This window comes from Armigeres subalbatus, chromosome 2, assembly GCF_024139115.2.
Source record: "Armigeres subalbatus isolate Guangzhou_Male chromosome 2, GZ_Asu_2, whole genome shotgun sequence".
Lineage (NCBI taxonomy): Eukaryota > Metazoa > Arthropoda > Insecta > Diptera > Culicidae > Armigeres > Armigeres subalbatus.
The window spans coordinates 36683326-36704608 of record NC_085140.1 but is presented as its reverse complement, the minus strand read 5'-3'; the positions used below and the strand labels follow the sequence as shown (position 1 = coordinate 36704608).

The following is a 21283-nucleotide window of genomic DNA, read 5'->3' as shown; positions in this document are numbered from 1 at the left end:
TCATAGACGGATGAAGTAGACGTTCCAGGGATAGTGAGTCGAAACTTTTGTTTTTGAAACAAGCAATTTGGGCAGCCGCTATTTCTGGTGGCTACCCTAATGTATGTTTTGTTTGCCATTTTTGCCTTGCCTTTTCTCAAGTGGCGCTGCCTCCGTGCGATACTACCGGGAAGAACGCTAGAAGCGGATGGGTTACGGATTGATTATGGCAGTTTGAAATCAAACAGCGTGTGGATCACTTCAGTGTACGCTATACAGTGGGAGAAGCTGATGGTGCTTTAGAGACACGTTCGTGTTCAAAACAACATGGTATGAAGGCCCTAGTGTTATTGAAAAATTGAATAGTGTAATTAGGTGCTTGATATATGATTTTTTTAGTTAAAATTCTGTTATTATTTTTATAAAAAATGCTAATCCGGGACATGATCAAGTATTTGTGCATCGCATAAAAGTCATACTTATCGTGTGTTTTTGTAGAGTAGATAATCCTGGTTACAACTATTTGTGTTATTGCTGGCTATGGATATATCTCATATGAAAAGTTTGTGTGCCCAATAAGTTCTGGTTACTAGTGATAATTTAAACGATCAATTAGAGTTGGGGTCACGAGATCTGATGTTGACCTATACTTAAATGCTGAGATATCATGGAACTAAAAAAAAGGGTTCAAAAATATCGATAACGTGCTTGTGTAGTGAAGACTGTTTCCGTAACGAAAAACGCCTAGAATAGACCAAAAATTAAATTAAAAAAACTTGCAAAATCACGTTGAAAATAAACTATGGTTCTCATATGTTCATAAAAATTCTAACAGAAAAACCAAAATTTATCCATCTGGTGAAAGTACTGTTTTTCTCGTATTACACCTAGGCAGTGTCTAAAGGCCATCTTCTGTCGATAATCATATCAATTACGTTACAATATTTGAATGCATCATTCGATCCTGAACAAAATAGATAATATGCGAGCAGGTCTCATCGTCGAAAAAAATGTGTTACCTCAAACATCAAGTTAAATAGAGGAGCTGTTCCATTTCCAATCTTACTGGAACAAATTCTTCTCATCTCGAGGGAATTGAATTATGCACCAATTTCGTCGACATACGTGCTAACTGCTAAAAAAATAAGAAAAAATCAACCAAGCAATCAAATTGCTCTATTTTTTTGTTTTTGGTAGGATGTGTGGGAACTATTAGTTAAAGATTTTTTTTGTATTTTCTCGAAACGAGATTACATCAATCCTGTATTTTTTGAAAATACGTGAGGACAATTCTCCACCAAAATGTAATTTATTTTCTCTTGGTAAAATAAAAATACATACCCTTACTCCAGTATAAATTTTACCCTATCTCATTCTAATCAAAGTCTCAACAAACTTTGATATATTTCTGGTATACTTTATTTATTTCAATATGAGCTACTGGGTTCTCTATTTTATCATGGTGAGCTTACTTTGCTGGCTAGACCTTGTATGAAACGTGATATGCGCGTGAGCGAAGCTTGATAAAAAATAAAAATATTGGAACTGGGTTTATTTGCCTTCCGTTTTTTTTCACTTGTAGAATTGGCGAAATGACTTAGCATTTTTTTAATTTAGGAGATTGTGCTCGCGACTCTCCGGTCAGAAGGGTGTCCTTGGTTGGCTTTCCCGTATATTTCAGTTACCATACAGCTGCTGTGCGGAACACACATTTAACAACGTTGGTCGAAGCGTGTCGCGAAACACGTGTTGTTGCAAATGGTGAGTGCGCGTAGAGTTAAAAATAAATTGATGACTTGTTGGTGTTACCGGCGGCGGTGGCCGTGATGATAAAATATTGTTATTCAAAGCGTTATCTACCTGTATAGGAAACTATTAGAATAGGAGCTACGTTAGCCAGACTGTTCCTCCTAAAATAAATGGGAGGCCGGTTCGTCAATGACTATGCAAAATATGTGGGGCAAGATGGGTTAGTGCCGGCTGTTCGACTACATAGGGCATTTACACTCAATGTTAACTTCCTTTTCCGGAACAGCCTAGATAGCCGTGTAGTGTCGGTAGCCGAGAAATGTTATTTAGAATAACGCTACGGATCGCCTATTCCAGTGGTAGAAGTCCATTACACAGTTGACCCCTAATTCTCGGTGTTATGCGGCTTTAAAACTTACTGTGCCTATGAAAACCCTAAAAAAAACCTAACCTTGAACGGAGCCTGTGAAGTTCTAGGGCACTTTTCACAGTATTTAGCCCTTTTAGTCTGCTCATGCAGCAGACTTTTCATCCCATAGGGATGGATGTCACCTATATGGAATCGCTTTATGCACATTACACAATGTACTCCCGAGCAAAGTCTGAAAACATAATGAGAGCATATAGAAAACATATTTTGATATTGATATCAAATCGAAATCATAATTTGTTTTCAAATATGAATCATCATGACTGATTACATATTTTGATCTCATTTTGCTGTTGATTTCTAAATTGTATGATCTGACATCATACTGTGTACTTATTTTGTTATCGGAACCAATATCAAAATTAGTTTTCGATTTGCTCTCATCGATAGCAGGAATAGTTTTCGATTTGATGTCACAGTAAGATTTTTCTGCTGTAGATTTTGATCTTTTAACCGTTAAAACGACCAAAAGGATATCAACCTGAGTTATCAAAATTAGGCGATTTCACAACATCAAAATTAGTTATCGATTTGCTCTCAAGCTTTGCTCGGGCTATGTATCTCACCTTCGGTGTTCCCCAAATGGCATCAATAGCCTATTCTTCATTAGTTCCTAAAAGAAAAATAGTGATTGGTTTGTTGCACATGGCTTGGATTAGCTTTCAAATAGTCATTCACCTATATATGGCGTTTCTGTGCTCATGCACTTCAACTAAAATTCCGGCCCCTAGCATAGGCTAGTTCGCCGACTGGCTTGCTGAGATCCACTGCTACGTTGTCTCGCTCCCTCGGCGGTCGTGCTACAAACTTCCTCACTCGAATCCTCCTGACTTCCCCCGGCGTCGAGGATGGTCCACCAGTTCCAGTGAAGGAAACTTCCGCACCGATGGTGCCCCGACTACCAGCGGCTATCGCAGGGGACGCTTTCGTGCTTTGCGCCGACTTTGTCTTCGGGTTGCAGAGGTGGTCCGACAGTTCCAGTGGTGGGTGACGTCCGCACTGGCGGTGCCCTACATACCCAAAGCACTTCCTTCTTCTTTCTTCTTTCTTCAGCACGTTGGCGGATCGACTGCCGAGGTCGGTCCGACGATTCCGGTTGGCAGAAGACTTCCGGTTCGCTGGCGCCCCGACGATTCGAGACCAAACACTGCTGGATTTTCATCCGAGCCTACCCTTGCTAGCTGCTCCCTTCTCCATCGACGCTGCAGCTCTGATAGTATTTGCGTCACGACTCTGCTTATCGCATTACACGTACCTTCATCGCGACACATTCGCTCTGCGAACTTGTCCGCCCTTATGGCAGGCATTCTTCTACGTGCCACCGCGAACCTCGGGCAGTCGAATATCACGTGCTCTGGAGTCTCCTCTACGTTGATACACGCCGGGCAGAATGGCGATGACGCATGGCCATACCGGTGCAAATATTGGCGGAAACAACCGTGTCCGGACAGGAACTGTGTAAGGTAAAAGTTCACCTCACCATGCTCCTTGTTCACACACGTCGACACATTGGGGATGAGTCGATGGGTCCACCATTATCCGCATTATCCCACTCCTGCTGCCACTTCACCTTAGAGTCCAGTCTCACCGTCTTCCTCACATTTCTGGTATCTCTCCGTTGGTAACACTCGATATCCTCTGCTAGGGTTATGCAGATTGGAATCATCCCTACGATAACGCAAACTGCCTCCGAGAAAATGGTTCGGTACGCAATCGCGACTCGAACAGTCATTAGGCGATACACGCTGTTCAACTTGCTGCGGTTACGTTTCGTTTTGAGCGCAGCTCCCCAGGCTTGAGCTCCGTACCTCAGTATCGAGGATGATACTGCTGCCATAAGACGTCTACTGCTGCTTTTAGGACCACCCACGTTCGGCATGATCCTTGCAAACGCACTGACCATTTTAGCCGCCTTCTCGCAGGAATAGTCGACATGGGTGTTGAAATTCAAACGGTCGTCGATCATGACTTCTAGATGTCTCAAAGCCCGCACGGACGGTATGTCGTGCTCTCCGACGATAATCTGCATTCGCTGTATGATTCGGCAGTTGCTGACCAGCATCATTTCTGTTTTGTGGTGAGCAAGCTGCAGCTTGACGCCATTCATCCAGTTTGCGTCTGGATGCGTCGGTCGTCTCCGCCACCAGCATATCCACCTTTTTCAGCGACTCTCCGGTTATCGTTAGAACGACATCATCCGCGAATCCGAAGATTTTCACGACTTTGGGCAACTTCAGCTTTAGCACTCCGTTGTACATAACGTTCCACAGCATTGGGCCAAGTATGGAGCCTTGCGGAACACCCGCCGTAACCCTAATCGACTTCTGCCCCGATCGTAGACCAGAATCCGGTTTTCGAAGTATCTCTTAAGGATTCTACACAAATAACCAGGAACCCGCATTCCATGCAGCGCTACGGCGATGGCCTCCCAGCTGGCACTGTTAAATGCGTTCTTGACGTCAATCGTTACTACGGCTCATAACCGATTGCCTCACCTCTTTTTCGTGGATGCTTTCTCTGCAACTTCACCGACCGCCTTAATTGCATCCACCGTCGATCTACCTTTTCGGAATACAAACTGCTTCTCCGACAAGCCGATCTCGCCCTCCGTGAACTGCGTCAGCCTATTAAGTATAATCCTTTCCAGAAGCTTCCCCAGTGTATCCAGCAGGCATATGGGCCTATACGAAGCTGGACTCCCCAACGGTTTTCCTGGTTTCGGCAGTAGCACCAGTTTCTGAATCTTCCACTTATTCGGAAAGTAGCCATCTGCTAGGCATTTCTGAACAAATCTGGAAACGCCAGTATCGCAGTTTTTAGAGCCACGTTTGGAATTCCATCCGGACCCGGAGCTTTCTTCATCTTCAGACCTGATGACAGCTCGTCGTTGGAGACTTGCATACCTGCAATGGTGACTCGGTCTTCATCTTCGTACGGTGTAGGCGGCCACATTGTAGAATCATGCTGCGGGAAAAGACCGTCCACGATGATCTTCAGCTCCGCTGGCGTTGCTGGACCCTTGATGTTCGTTATTGCCACACGATAAGCATTGCCCCAAGGATCAGCGTCAGCTTCTTGGCACAACTGCTTGAAGCAGTTGGACTTGCTGACTTTAATCTCCCGTTTAAAAGCCGCTCTAGCCTCCCGGAAAACTAACTTACGCTGTTCTCTTACCGTGTCAGACCTTGCCCTCTGAAAACGTCTCCTGGCCGTGAGACAGGCGGCACGAAGATTGGCAAGACATTCGTTCCACCAGTAATTTGGGCGTCGGCTGTCCAATGGCTCCAGTTTCCGTGGCATCAACGCATCGCAAGCCCTCGCTAACGTTTCCGTCAGTTCATCTTCCAGATTTGTTGCGCCGCTGTCAACCCGAAGTGCTTCGATGAAAATGTCCTCGTCAAAGTCCTTCGTCTTCTATCTTCGCCCGGTAGTCCTTATCCCTCTCCGCGTCGTCGGTAGTCGTGTTCCAATACTATACCGGATAGCTTGGTGATCACTATGAGTGTAGTCCTCACAAATTCTCCAGCTCATGTTTCTCACCAGCGACGGGCTGCAAAACGTCACGTCACTGATGGACTCCCTGCTGTTTCGGCGAAATGTACTAACGGTACCTTCGTTGCCCAGTCTGACTTCCAGCTTTACAAGCGCCTCCAGCAAACTGTAACCTCTGGCGTTGGTCAGCCTGCTTCCCCATTCCACTGCCCAAGCATTGAAGTCGCCTCCGATGATTACGGGTTCAAGGCCGATCAGCTTCTTAGTGAGTGCATCCAGCATCCGGTTATACTGCTCTAAAGTCCACCGTGGTGGTGCGTAGCAGCTACACACGAAGATCCCGTTGATTTTGGCGACAACAAAACCTTCGCTAGAGCTGTCTACCACCTCTTGGATAGGGAATCTGCCCATCACTTGGATAGCCGCAATCCATGTAGCATCCGCCACCCAGTTGCCGTTCTCAGAAGGGATGTACGGCTCAGCAATAATTGCCACGTCGCACATTGCTTCTGTTGTCGACTGCCACAACAGTTGCTGTGCGGTGTCGCAATGATTGAGATTCAACTGGATGATCTCCATTAATCCCTGCCCGCCATCGCCTTCTTGTATGCAGGGCATTGGAAGCCATCCGTCGTATGGTCGTATCCATCCTCCGGTTTGCAGAGCAGGCATCTCGGTTGCTTCGTACAGTCCCTTGCAACGTGTCCTTCTTCGCCACATTTTCTACATAGACCGGATCTGTCCGAACCTTTGCAGTTTCGCGCCTGGTGTCCAAACGCCATGCACCTCTCTGGTGATCCGCGGAGTGAGTCTCTATGGGCACACCGACCATCTGACTTTCACCTTGCCCACCTCCACCAAATAGTTGCATTCAACGCAGAATCCTGTTCCTTTGTTTCCTATTGAACATAGCCCGGATCGGACTATGGGATTCAGAGTTATAGCCAAAATACGTGTAATAGGACTTATGGAAAATTGCTCAGGATGATAAAATTCACTCGACCTCAGAGAATAGATGTTTGATACATTGTCCTCAAATGCCTGAGAAAGTTTTCTGTTCATTGTGAAAAGCGTAAACTCCTGTAAAACGTTCACCATGTCATTAGTATCAGAATATGCACTAGTTCAAGAGATCTGCAGTGTCCTGATGAACCTCGCAATGCGCTAGTTTGTTTTATAATATCCGTATGTCTTGTCGACATTGAAGGAAAAGGCTTTGAGAAGTGTTCGTTTATTGTTGCCGAAGGGTTTCTAACATCAAGTGTAAGAGATGAACGCCTAGGGCTGCAAGTTTCTCAAGTAAAGAGCATTATTGTGATGAATGTTACGGTCACTTGAGCACATTTTCGACTTCGAAGGTATAGCATATAAATAAAAATATTTTCGAAAATCAGTTGATCTATCCGAAAGCGATTTTTTTAGCTAGTGCTTGATGGTCGTATTTTGCTGATCATGGCATTCAAAATTAGGAATCTATGACAGAAGGTCGAAAGACAAAAGGTCGAAAGGACAAAAGGTCGAACGGGACAAAAGATCGAAAAGGAAAGAAAGGGAAGGGCTTGAAAGGGAAAAAAGGTCGATAAAGAATAAGTTGATAACAAGTCGGGTGTATTCCAAAAGAATTCATGCAATGCATTTAACTAAGACCGGCACCGGGAATCGAACCCAGCCACCCTCAGCATGGTCTTGCTTTGTAGCCGCGCATCTTTCCGCACGGCTAAAGAGGGCCCCAAATCTCCATCTATTAGTTGTACTGAATATATATGATTTAACTGTTAAAAATTTTGAAAAATAATAGAGCAGAGTTCTCGCTAACTGTGTAGGGCAACTCTGGTGCGAGATTGATTCTCTTTGCTTTAGTTTCTTGTCTATTTCGACTTTTTGTGTTATTCGATCTTTTGATCTTATTGATCTTTATTTCTTTCGACCTTTTGTCTCATTCGACATTTCATCCTTTCGACAGTTTGTTCCATTCGACGTTTTGTCCCTTTCGACCTTTTGTCCTTTTCGACCGTTTGTCCCTTCGACCTGTTGTCTTCCGACGTTTTGTCTTTCGACCTTTTGTCCTTTCGACCTATTGTCCCTAACCCCAAAATTAGATATATATTTTTTCAGTAGAATTTTGTTTGAAATTCCAAACAGCTTTAACCTTCTGTCTGTGCTCAAAAAAACTTACGTTTTCTGTGCTCTAGGGTCATATTAACACCAAATTGAAATTGTTATAAATTTTTCAAGATTTGATTAATTTTAGATGTTTTGGGATGTTTCGAAAAATAATTTAATAATCTTTCAGGACGTTTCCTTAGACCTGAGGCTTTCGTAAAAATGAGTGCAAAATCAGAAATTTTTCAAGCTTATGTTACTTGGACATGGAGCATTAATAAGTTTTGAATTTGACGCTCCTCTCTAGAGGTGCAAATCTGATCGAGCGTCTGTTCTCCATGTTATGAGTGGCTCACAACAGCGTCTGTTTTCCATGTTAGGGGCGGCTGATCATCGTCCTTCTGCAAGCGTGGAACTCTAAACAAAACTGTGCACATCATGCTGCATTTTGTCAGCATCGAGAAGGCAGCCCCTTCAACGCGAGGTAGTTAGCGCAACCCTGGTAAGGTAGCATACCGAAGATTCTACATTTACCAAGAAAGGCAAAAGTAGAGCAAACGAATTGATTGAACGGCAACAGCTCCGGTTACGAATAAAGGACAACGATTGGAAAATCGGATCTTGGAACGTGAGAACTTTGAATGAAACCGCACGTGCTGGGCTCCTAGCTCGTGAGCTGCAGAAGGTCAGCGTGAGTGTGGCAGCAATCCAGGAAATATGGTGGCCCAGAACTAGAGATCGCGAATTCCGGGCGGTGGATCCCATAGCTAACACTTCATCCAAGTACCACATCTACTATGACAGAGCTAAACGTGGAGTTGGCTTCATGGTGATCGGGAAGCAGATGAAGTGTGTTATCCGGTGGAAGCCGATAAGTGACCGCATTTGCTTGTTGAGAATGAAGGGCAAATTCTTCAACTATAGCCTGATCATCATATATCCCTAACGAACGATAAGACTGATGAAGTGAAGGATGAGTTCTATGAGAGCCTTGATAAGGCCTACGGAGAATGCGCAACACACGATGTGTAGATTGACATCGGGGATGCAAATGTGCTGATCGGAAGAGAAAGTTGTTTCACCCTGCCGTTGGTGCGAAAAGCATTCATTCCACTAACGATAATGGTCTGCGACTTTGCTGCTGCTAGAGGGATGACAATCAGTACCTACTTCGCACGTAAGAATATACACAAACTCACCTGGCAACATCCGAGTGGAGACACTTGCTCTCAGATAGACCACGTGCTGATCGACGGACGACATTTCTCGGATGTTATGGATGTAAGGTTCTCCAGAGGTCCGAACATTGACTCAGATCACTACCATGTAGTTGCAAAAATCCTAAACGATGCGTTTAAATATCCAACGCTTGTCAGTTGAGCAGGGATGGAATGCTCCTCAGAGCGAATCAGGAGAAGAAAAAAAATGCTCACTGCTCTCGACACACGAATCTTTGCTCTTCTCTTTTGTACTTTTGCGTTTCTCTCTTTTTCGGGTAGCTCCGAAATATATTCATTTCTCAATGATAACTAAATGGTTTGACTCAATGAGGTGAGGAAAAAGTTGCTCATTGAGTATCTTTGAGCCTCTTTCCGACGGATGGAATTGGTGGTGGCGAATAAATTTATGATAATTAGTTGGCTAATCTAACGGTAGCCAGTAAGTTATTGTATTTATCGTGTTTGCTTAGTAAACAATTCAATCACTGTCATAATGCGTGTTTAGGACTGTTCCATTTAGTTTTTACACGTTGAAGACATTAAAAGAACTTACTTATTTTCATTCAAAATTGAAGCAGTCGAACAAATCTTGTATTAATTGGTCAAAACGGTATACACTAGAGTCGCTTTTTATGCGGTTTGATATGAGGCTTCCTTTTTATGCGGATTTTGGGTCTCACGCGTTTTAACGCGTTTACACAATATTTTAAAGAAGGTCTTGGTGCCTTTATGCCACTAAGATCAAGGGATCGCTCCCTGGCCCTTACCTTTTCATCTTCTTTAATTAATGTGACCAGATAAATTTTTTGTAAGCGCGGGACAAAAAAAGTTTATATATAGTTTAATATGTTTTAGTAATAGGGGAACTGTACCGGTTTTGGCCACGTTCATAATTTGGCCAATTTTGTGAATAGCTCCAAAAATGAAGCCAACAAGAGATATATCTCTCCCACTTCTACGCTGCTTTTAACTGATCGATTATTTTGGAAAAACATGTATTTTTCAGGGTTGGCCAAATTAGGCACTAAGGTGGCCAAAACCGCTACGCTTAAATCAAATCTTTCAGTTTTTTATTTGTTACCATCTCATTTTAGAAGTCAAAGCTTTCTTCAAACATTGAATGTGCAGCTCAATGTATCTGTATCTAATTAGATTATATTTTTCTAAAAAGTCTATTCTGGTTGAAGCTTTCGCCAAGCATGGAATATGGTCCATGGTTTTTGTTCCAATTTATTTCCAAACAGGTGAGACTGAATAGATGTATGACCAGAAAATCTAAAATTCCGTCCCATTTCAGATCGCTCGCGATTCTGCAGGGAGAGCATCGTGCTTGAGTTTTGCAGGCAGAATCGCAACGTTCCGCTTATTCGCCAAAAAGGATTTTGCTTCAAAAGCGCCAAACCCAGTAAAAGCGTATTTTATGTTACCTATGGATTTATTTTCCATTGTTTTAAGTAAAGAAAGTAAATTCGATTAATACAAAGGAGAATAAAGGCTCCCCCAGACCTAAGCGACAACTAGTCGCCGCGATTTTATCGTTGGGTCGCTGCAGGCAATGTTCTATTTACGCTTCCATACCAACGGCAACAGAATCGCTGTCGCCAAGCGATAGAATCGCGTCGCGACTGTCGCATCGCGTGTGTTTGGGGGAACCTTAACACGTAGAAATCAAGCAATGATGCAAACCGCGAGTCGAATCATGAAAGACTCGCGCTTGATTTAAATTTAGATTTAAGAATTTAACACAGTAAAGGTCGTCTTCTAACTGGGATAGATTTTCCGCAAGATTTTGAATCGCATGGCATTTTGATGGAGCGGAATTTTGGTTCCGTGTTGAAATCCAAGCAATTATGCCACAGGAAATACATGGACGCAAAATCTGCTTACAAGATTCCCAGGGTATAAGGCTTGGGTAAAACAAATTGTAGAGATAATTTATTCTGAGTCACAGGAGAACATTTTAATCTTGATGTCTATGATCCATATGATTGCCTTACAAAACGTTAGTCTTAGTCAAAATTATAAATTTAAAAAATCTAATATTTTTTTTTTAAATACTAAGTAATCGCTAAGAATGTTTTCCATTTTTCTGTATTTCGCGGGACATTATCTAGAAATAAATGGAATGCGGGACGTTTCGCGGGACGCTTTTCAGCGCGGGACAAATAGTGAAAATGCGGGACTGTCCCGCGAAACGCGGGACGTATGGTCACATTATCTTTAATCATCATCATGATCATCATCATCTTCATCTATCTATATAAAAATGAGTTTGTATTTCCTTTGAGCCAACTCATGAACGGATGGACCGATTTGCAACATTTCCTTACTAATCGATACGTTTTGAGGTCAGCTGTGTTTACATGTGTGAAAAGATAGAAAATGCTGGCAAAGTTGAAAAAATGTAAAAATAGTACGTTATTGTAAGTTCTGAAGAAATCTATCAGCTTGAACGTAAATCGATCTAGAGGGCGACGCCTCAATCAACTAATCGATTGACAGTTAGGTTGAAATAAAAACAACCCGAGCAAGATCGGACAGGTTCGACTAGTCTTTATATTAAAATGAGTTTGCGAGTTTGAGAACGAACGGATGGACTGATTTGCAAGATTTTCTCACTAATCGAATCGTCTTGAGATCAGCTGTGTTTGTACATACTAATAGTGCGTGATTTTTGAAAACGTCGTAAGTCCAAAAGAGAGGCTCTCTTTGTTTACTTTCTCTTTCGATTATTACAAAGCCATACTAACATTTACATTGAATTTTCCAGCACCGATCTGAAGAAAATAGCTTTGTCTAGTGTGCTGAGGTGAAAATATTGCAACAAATTTTAAACTAGCCTAGATATTAGCAAAAGAGAGCGTAATGAAAGAGAGTCTCTCATTTGGACTTACGACGTTTTCAAAAATCACGCGAGAGTTGTTCAATTTGCCGGGGAAAGTTGAGAAGTTGTCCAAATGCAACGGTTTCATAAGAAAGCCATCAAGCTCGAACTGAAATCGATCTAGAGTGCGACGCGACGCCTCAATCAACTAAATGATTGACATATCACAAATAAAACCCGAGCGAGATCGGGCAGGTTCGCCTAGTAGGTATAAGATAATTTCGTCAATAATCTCTTTGCATTTCAAATTGTAATTGCTAACCAGATAAATGTAGAATTGGCTACATCAAGCTGCCTGTTGCTTAGAAGCAGTAAATAATTAATGTAAACATAGAATGGTGTTCTTTTCTACCTGTTCATGGATGCTATACACGGTTCCTATTCTCATGCTGGTCTCATAAAGGTACGAATGTGCGAGGCTGTTGTGCTGGTAGCGATGGTATGACAGAAGTGTGCTTTCATTCCTCTGTACGTTCAGTTGGAAAGAACAACAAAAATGATGCTCCTCAAAGAGACACATTGAGACAAACAATTTCTCTCAATGAGAGCCGCTCCTCATTTTTCCCACAACGAAGAGCATCTTTTTTCTATGTTTCGATCATGTCCGTAATATTTTGTTGCTCATTTTTGATGAACTTTTTTTCGCTCATTGAGCTCATTGTGCGAGTAAATGCCAAGCCTGCAGTTGAGTTGCTAAACAGTACCACCATAAGCTGGACGAGCGGATAGGAGATACCACCGGATCTGGCGACGTCAACAGATTGTGGGAAATTATCCACGAAGCTGTGAATACAACAGCGCAGGGAGTGCTAAGCACTGCACAGCAACGCCAACGGAATGGTTGGTTTGATAAGAAGTGACGGACGAGAAAAATGTTGCTAGGAGTCGAATGCTAGTGGCTTGTCCCCTCTCCAACAGAGAGCGGTACAGTGTACCAAGGGCAGTAGAGAAACGAATCCACCACAGAAAAAAAGCTACACGAAGAGAGTGTGATAGCTGAAGCGCAGGAGAACATGGATAGAAACTATATACGCAGGTTTTACGCAACTGTCAATGGCGCGCGGCATAAGACTGCGTCAGTGCCCGCCATGTGTAATAACCGAGAGGGGAATTTGCTGACAGACAATACTATGGTGGCACCCAGGTGGAAGGACCGATTCGAAGATTTGTCGAACGGTGAAAATGAAGGTGTATTAAGGAGCAGGATGGATGGACATTGCGGGCAGCAGGGACTATGTCCAAGGGCTTGACGATCCCTCCCCAGGCCATCTGCGAGTTGTGGGGCTTGCCTAGGATGTGGTGGGGTTTGACAGTGGGCCCTGTTAAACCTCTATAAAAAGCTGCATGTATCCGCAAGTAGGCCACAGCAAAGCGACCGTGTGCCGCTCAAAGCGCACAAGCCCAAGTCCTGGTGTTAGGTGGGACGCTAAACAGTCCTGACACGACGGCCCTCCGACGAGACAGGAGGTTTGCGCTGGCCCAATAAGCCGCCTAGAAAACCAATCATTACGAACAATATAAGAGATAATGCGACTCGATATAATCGGCAAAGACCTAGGCGACGAATACAGGATCACGATTGGAAGCTTGGAACATGGAATTGCAAGTCGCTAGGTTTCGCAGGTTGCGACAGGATGATCTACGATGAATTACATCCCCGCAACTTCGACGTCGTGGCGCTGCAGGAGATTTGCTGGACAGGACAGAAAGTGTGGAAAAGCGGGCATCGAGCGGCTACCTTCTACCAAAGCTGTGGCACCACCAACGAGCTGGGAACCGGCTTCATAGTGCTGGGTAAGATGCGCCAACGCGTGATTGGGTGGCAGCCAATCAACGCAAGGATGTGCAAGCTGAGGATTAAAGGCCGTTTCTTCAACTATAGCATCATCAACGTGCACTGCCCACACGAAGGGAGACCCGACGACGAGAAACAAGCGTTCTACGTCCAGCTAGAGCAGACATACGATGGATGCCCACTGCGGGACGTTAAAATCGTCATCGGTGACATGAACGCACAGGTAGGAAGGAGGAAATGTATAGACCGGTCATCGGACCGGATAGTCTGCACACCGTATCGAATGACAACGGCCAACGATGCATAAACTTCGCAGCCTCCCGCGGAATGGTAGTCCGAAGCACCTTCTTTCCCCGCAAAAATATCCACAAGGCCACATGGAGATCACCTAACCAAGAAACGGAAAACCAAATCGACCACGTTCTAATCGACGGTAAATTCTGCTCCGACATCACGAACGTCCGCACTTACCGCAGTGCGAATATTGAATCCGACCACTACCTCGTTGCAGTATGCCTGCGCTCAAAACTCTCGACGGTGTACAACACGCGTCTAAGTCGGACGCCGCGGCTTAACATTGGGCGGCTACAAGATGGTAGACTAGCTCAAGAATACGCGCAGCAGCTGGAAGTGGCACTCCCAACGGAAGAGCAGCTAGGCGCAGCGTCTCTTGAAGATGGCTGGAGAGATATTCGATCCGCCATTGGTAGCACCGCAACCGCTGCACTTGGCACGGTGCCTCCGGATCAGAGAAACGACTGGTATGACGGCGAATGTGAGCAGTTAGTGGAAGAGAAGAATGCAGCATGGGCGAGATTGTTGCAACACCGCACGAGGGCGAACGAGGCACGATATAAACAGGCGCGGAACAGACAAAACTCGATTTTCCGGAGGAAAAGCGCCAGCAGGAAGATCGAGACCGTGAAGAGACGGAGCAACTGTACCGCGCTAATAACACACGAAAGTTCTATGAGAAGTTAAACCGTTCACGTAAGGGCCACGTGCCACAGCCTGATATGTGTAAGGACATAAACGGGAACCTTCTTACGAACGAGCGTGATGTGATCCAAAGGTGGCGGCAGCACTACGAAGAACACCTGAATGGCGATGTGGCAGACGAAGATGGCGGTATGGTGATGGACCTGGGAGAACGCGCGCAGGACATAATTCTACCGGCTCCGGATCTCCAGGAAATCCAGGAGGAGATTGGCCGGCTGAAGAACAACAAAGCCCCTGGGGTTGACCAACTACCAGGAGAGCTATTTAAACACGGTGGTGAGGCACTGGCTAGAGCGCTGCACTGGGTCATTACCAAGATTTGGGAGGAGGAAGTTTTGCCGCAGGAGTGGATGGAAGGTGTCGTGTGTCCCATCTACAAAAGGGCGATAAGCTGGATTGTAGCAACTACCGCGCAATCACATTGCTGAACGCCGCCTACAAGGTAGTCTCCCAAATTTTATGCCGTCGACTAGCACCAACTGCAAGGGAGCTCGTGGGGCAGTACCAGGCGGGTTTTATGGGCGAACGCTCCACCACGGACCAGGTGTTCGCCATTCGCCAAGTACTGCAGAAATGCCGCGAATACAACGTGCCCACACATCATCTATTCATCGACTTCAAAGCCGCATATGATACAATCGATCGGGACCAGCTATGGCAGCTAATGCACGAACACGGTTTTCCGGGTAAACTGACACGGTTGATCAAAGCGACGATGGATCGGGTGATGTGCGTAGTTCGAGTTTCAGGGGCATTCTCGAGTCCCTTCGAAACCCGCAGAGGGTTACGGCAAGGTGATGGTCTTTCGTGTTTGCTATTCAACATCGCTTTGGAAGGGTAATACGAAGAGCAAGGATTAACACGAGTGGCACAATTTTCAATAAGTCCATCCAGCTATTTGGCTTCGCCGACGACATATATATTATGGCACATAACTTTGAGAAGATGGAGGAAGCCTACATCAGACTGAAGAGGGAAGCCAAGCGAATCAACACGCCGAAGACGAAGTACATGATAGGAAGAGGTTCAAGAGAAGACAATGTGAGCCACCCACTGCGAGTTTGCATCGGTGGTGACGAAATCGAGGTGGTAGAAGAATTTGTGTACTTTGGCTCACTGGTGACTGCCGAAAATGACACCAGCAGAGAAATTCGGAGACGCATTTTGGCTGGAAATCGTACGTACTTTGGACTCCGCAAGACGCTCCAATCGAATAGAGTTCGCCGCCGTACCAAACTGAAAATCTACAAAACGCTCATTAGAACGGTAGTCCTCTACGGACACGAGACCTGGACGATGCTCGTGGAGGACCAACGCGCACTTGGAGTTTTCGAAAGGAAAGTGTTGCGTACCATCTATGGTGGAGTGCAGATAGCGGACGGTACGTGGAGGAGGCGAATGAACCACGAATTGCATCAGCTGTTGGGAGAACCATCCATCGTTCACACCGCGAAAATCGGACGACTGCGATGGGCCGGGCACGTAGCCAGAATGTCGGACAGTAACCCGGTGAAAATGGTTCTCGACAACGATCCGACGGGCACAAGAAGGCGAGGTGCGCAGCGGGCAAGGTGGATCGATCAGGTGGAAGATGACTTGCGGACCCTCCGTAGACTGCGTGATTGGCGACGTGTAGCCATGGACCGAGCCGAATGGAGAATACTCTTATGTACCAGGCCACTTCGGCCTTAGTCTGATTAAATAATAATAATAATGGATGGACATAGTCGACGACGGTGGAACGCTGGACGAGGTAAAGAAAGCAATAAACGAGCTAAAAAACAGTAAAGCTGCTGGGAAGGACGAGATCCCGGTCGAGCTTCTCAAACACGGAAGTGAGCAGCTGCATCAATCAATCCACAACATTATCCAGAAAATATGGAAGGATGAAGAATTGCCTACTGGTTTGTTAGATGGCCTCATATGCCTAATCTATAAGAAAGGGCACAGACCAGAGTGTGCCAATTACAGAGGGATCACCCTTCTGAACTCGGCGTACAAAATCCTGTCGCGTATCCAACTCTGGATGGCTCGAAATCAAGTATTCAGATTGCAGACGAAGTGTCAACCTAGTCACTTAGTGCGAATGTCAGGAGAAGAATGGCGAAAACAATATTCAACCGAGAACCAGATATATACCGGAGACTTCGTGGAAGACAACGAACACGGTGGCTGTACGTGGTGGAATCGGACCTGGGGACCCTAAACGTTCGGGGAAACTGGATGAACATCTTCCAAGACCGAGGAGCTCTACAATACGCCAAGCATAGGTGTATCGACGCTGTAGCCAACCAGATATCCAGGTAGGTAGATATTGTCATCTTAAAATATTGGAATTTGTAAAGCTGAAGTCTTTAGCAAAGATCGTCAGGTGAGTCCATTCCACACTTGCGCCGCCTATTTGTTTAATATTCCTAATTACTTTTTATGTCTCAAGACAGTCTATTCCCACCTGACAAACTCTGCTAAAGGTATCATCTTTACAAATCCTTTTTTTTACGATAATAATATTTACAATGTATAATATTCCATATATAGGAATATCTTGTGAAGTCTGAACTTACTTAAAAAGCGTAGTTCAAAATGTTCGTGATTTTTCTATATAAGTAACAAAAGCATGGGAAATCACTGGTTTCGTAACCTTTTGTACAAAAACCCCTCCTCGCAAGGTACCCGTCCACTTAAGGTCAATCTTAGGTAACGTCCTTGACGATGATTAAGCTATCTTGCGAAACTTTCCGCAGAATTCGAAGCTATTTCAATTTGGGGTCGATATGACCCAAGTGCACAGACAACGTAAGTGTTTTGATCAAAGTAGACAGGAATCTGGAGCACTTGTGTTTAAGATTTTTCAAGAGTTTTTAGGAGGAGATATTGCGGCGAGTTTAACCAAACTGCCTACCAAAAATTAGTAGAATCGATTGAAAAACAAACAAATGCATTTTTTTCTACATTCTATGCTGATCAATGCTGGTTGCAGATCGGACATCTGTCAGGTGTACGCTGAAATATGGTCGTACTCCCTGAACAGATGCTACTTTTGCAGAACCGGAACCTTACAAATTGGCCAGTGAGTCTTATAGTACTCAAAATGTTTCTTTAATATAGATTCTACATTCACCGTCTCGGAAAAGCATGAAATTTTCAAACCCCATATATGCAGGAATACAGATGGTTTCAAAACTGGCCCCACCTCGAAGGCCCCTGGAACCTGCTATAAGGGTGGCAGTGGACACTATCATCCTGGAAATGTTTCGGTAACCATCATTCCAGAAAGCCATGAAGTTAGATACCCTTTCATTAGGTTCTCTGAACCGTTTTTACGGAAATGGCCATAACCCTGCGTATTTTAAAGGAATCTCGGATTACAGCCAGCATTGGTCGGCATATTAGTTCTAGATCCAGAGAAAGCATAAAACATGATGAAAGTACACGTCACATAAAATGACAAGCAGAAAAAAAATCCATTTTAAACATACCCTCGGAAAACCCGGAACATATCCGGTGCCAGAGGACCAGTTTTGAGAAGGGACGAAATTCTAGTGGAGTGTCCGCTTCTGATGGTCCGGGTTTAACAAAATCGGATTATTCTAGGCAAAGTTATGCTGATTTGAATTTCGACAAAATTTTTCCTACCTCAACCTTTTTGACTAATCCTTGTGAATTCTGTAGGTTTGTTATAGCACAGTGTAATGACCTCATAGTGAAGACCTGAATTTTGTATACTTTTATACTCTAACGTACCCAGAATTAACTGATTGGCTCATCAAGGTTTTGAAAAAGCCTATAAAATATTCAAAGGAAATATTTCAGACCTATCTCAAAATGAAAACGAATCTTCGGAATATGAGTTTGAAACTCCACTGACAATAACAGGACAAATCTACCAAATCGGTCACTGATTTTGTAGATATTAGTCTAAAAATGTAATTGTTTCCCGATGAACTTTATTTCGCCTAAAATTGATTTATTCTCTGATTAGTTCTCGAGTTATTCAGAAATTTCTGTTTGATTTGTATGGGAGCCCCCCTTTCCAGAAGGAGAGGAGTTTCGAAATACCACAGAAACAAATCTTCCCTTCCAAAACCTCCATATGCCAGATGTGGTTCCATTTGCTTGATTAATTCTCGAGTTATGAAGAAATTAGTGTTTTATTTGTATGGGAGCCCCACTTTCCAAAGCGGGGAGGGGTTTCGAACCATCTTAAGAACCTTCTCCGGCCCCAGAAACCTTAGCATACAAATTTTCACGCCGATCGGTTCAGCAGTTTCCGAGTCTATAAGGTTCAGACAGACAGAAATTCATTTTTATGTATATATGTAAGAAGAAAGAAGATATGCATTACTCGGGAAACTAACGTATAAATCCCGAGAATCGGAAGTCCCGGGAAATCGTTTCCCGAAATGGAAGCCCTAATACAGATTTATGAGCTATTGTTATAGATCCATGTGAAAACGTTAAATAAATGTTTTTTTTGTTTTAAGGCATTGAGGGTTCGTCATAGGCGACCCATCTTGCCCCATTCTACCCTACATTGAAACATTGCATTGTGCAGGTCAAACTTAAGCTGAAAAATATTCCGCGTAAATGCCTGTCATGTTCCTGACGAAATAAATCACGCATTAAAACTGCTCACGTATTCTAGGGATTACGATTTTTACAGTGGAATATCTACGTCTAAACAATATTTTTTTGAATCTCACACTATTTTCAGCTTCCAAAATTTCTTCCTCTCTTACTCCTGAGTGCAATATCGTGGCAAAATGCAGATTCGTCACGCATCCTGGCTGTATTCGTGTTCCCTGGTCGTAGCCACTGGATGATGATCGATGCCATCCTGAACGGACTGCTCGACCGAGGCCATCACATAACCGGCATTGCCAACTATCCCCTCTCCAGGAAGCACGAGAACTACACCGAGCTGCGCGTTGCACCGATATATGATTTCTGGAAGCATTCCGTTAAGGTGGAATCGCTGTTCGACCTGACGGAGATATCCGTCCATCGGATGTTGATGGATTTCATGTACAGTTTGGGACTGGAGACAGCGCAGCATGGGTTCACGAGGGAAAACGTTCAGGATTTTATTCGAAATGATCAGAGCCATTTTGATTTGATTTTGGCCGAGCAGTTCTACCAAGAAGCCTATCTGATGTTTGCCCATAAATACAAGGCTCCTATTGTCACTGTAGGTAAGTGTAGTGTCGAAAGTTGTTACTTAGAATCCCACAAATTAATATGTATGTGTCGAATTACAGGAACATTCGGTTTTGCTCACTACATGGGGCCAATGATGGGTATGTTGAATACTTTCTCCCATGTACCTCATGAGTTTCTACCCTTCCTGGACAAAATGAACTTCCCGCAACGTATCTACAACACGGCTGTTTCGTTATATGAACAAACCTTACGATCCTTCTACTACCTTCCCAAGCAGGAAGCTATGGCGCAGGAGAACTTCAAACATCTTCCCGGGCCTCTACCCAAAATCGCCGACCTAGAGCAGAAGGTCTCCGTGGTTTTGCTAAATAGCTACTACCCCTTAACGACATCTAGACCACGAGTTCCCGGATTGGTCCAGGTTGGAGGACTGCATATCAAACCGCCTAAGCCTTTGCCGGATGATTTGAAGAAATTCCTGGATGGGGCCAAGCATGGCGTGATCTACTTCAGCTTGGGAACGAACTTGAAGAGCTCAGATATGCCTAAGGAAAAGCTGGATGCAATCCTGAGTGTGTTCCGTTCAATAAAGCAACGTGTGGTGTGGAAGTACGAGGACGAATCGGTGAAGGGTCTTCCGAGCAATGTGTTGATCAAACCATGGATGCCGCAGAGTGATATACTTGCTCATCCGAATGTGAAGGTCTTCATCACCCATGGTGGACTGCTGGGAACTCAGGAAGGTGTTTACAGGGCAGTTCCTATGCTTGGCATACCAATCTACTGTGATCAGCATTTGAATATGAACAAGGCCGTACTGGGAGGTTATGCGGTAAAATTGTACTTCCCGAACATAACCGAGACCTCGTTACGTTGGGCTTTGGATGAATTGTTGTACAAGCCCGAGTACAAGAAGAACATGAACAGAGTTTCTAGTGTGTTCCGTGATCGTCCGGTGCCGGCATTGGATGAAGCAGTTTACTGGGTAGAGTACGTTCTACGACACAACGGAGCTCCGGAGTTACGATCGGCTGGATTGGACCTGCCGTGGGTTAGTTTTATGCTGTTGGACGTGATAGGTTTCTTCGTGGTCGTGGTTGTAATCATTGTATGGGCTACAAGGAAGTTGATTGCTACTCTTTTAGGCAAAAGTGATGAAAAACAGAAAAGAAAAACTCAATAAAATATAGCGACGAAAATATGTCTTGTAGTTTGTGATACAGAGGTAGAGAAAAATATTGATATCAAGTAATCGCTTCAGTCTTATTTATATGAATGTATGCATGAATTGTCTGGGTGTTTGTTAGTCAGACTTGTAATAGAAGTGTTAATAGGCGGTACGTAGTTTCAGTCGCTTACCATCACCTTACATAAGTTCGTCTGGAACATTGTCGGTAAGTTCTCATTTTTTGTGTGTTTTGCGAGTGTTTCGACCACGTATTGGTTCCTCGATGACATTCGAGGAGCGTTTG

At 44.2% G+C, this 21283-nt stretch overlaps 1 protein-coding gene across 2 annotated transcripts; it reads left to right on the top strand.

Moving 5' to 3' along the window:
- The first annotated feature begins 191 nt into the window (after positions 1-191).
- On the top strand, positions 192-21012 carry LOC134218457 (UDP-glycosyltransferase UGT5-like). Of its 2 annotated transcripts, none has more exons than XM_062697467.1 (3): positions 192-309; positions 19366-19843; positions 19910-21012. In XM_062697467.1, exons 1-3 carry the CDS (start codon positions 307-309, stop codon positions 20992-20994), a joined length of 1566 nt encoding a protein of 521 aa, XP_062553451.1. In that variant the 5' UTR covers positions 192-306; the 3' UTR covers positions 20995-21012. The 2 variants fall into 2 exon arrangements, with proteins under 2 accessions (XP_062553451.1, XP_062553450.1); XM_062697466.1 differs by lacking the exon at positions 192-309 and adding an exon at positions 1596-1740.
- Positions 21013-21283: the final 271 nt, after the last annotated feature.

Bases quoted from the DNA above. Each gene is read 5' to 3' on its own strand.
- LOC134218457 (XM_062697467.1), top strand. The intron at 19,844-19,909 runs GTAAGTGTAGTG...GTCGAATTACAG, and splicing joins GGCTCCTATTGTCACTGTAG to GAACATTCGGTTTTGCTCAC.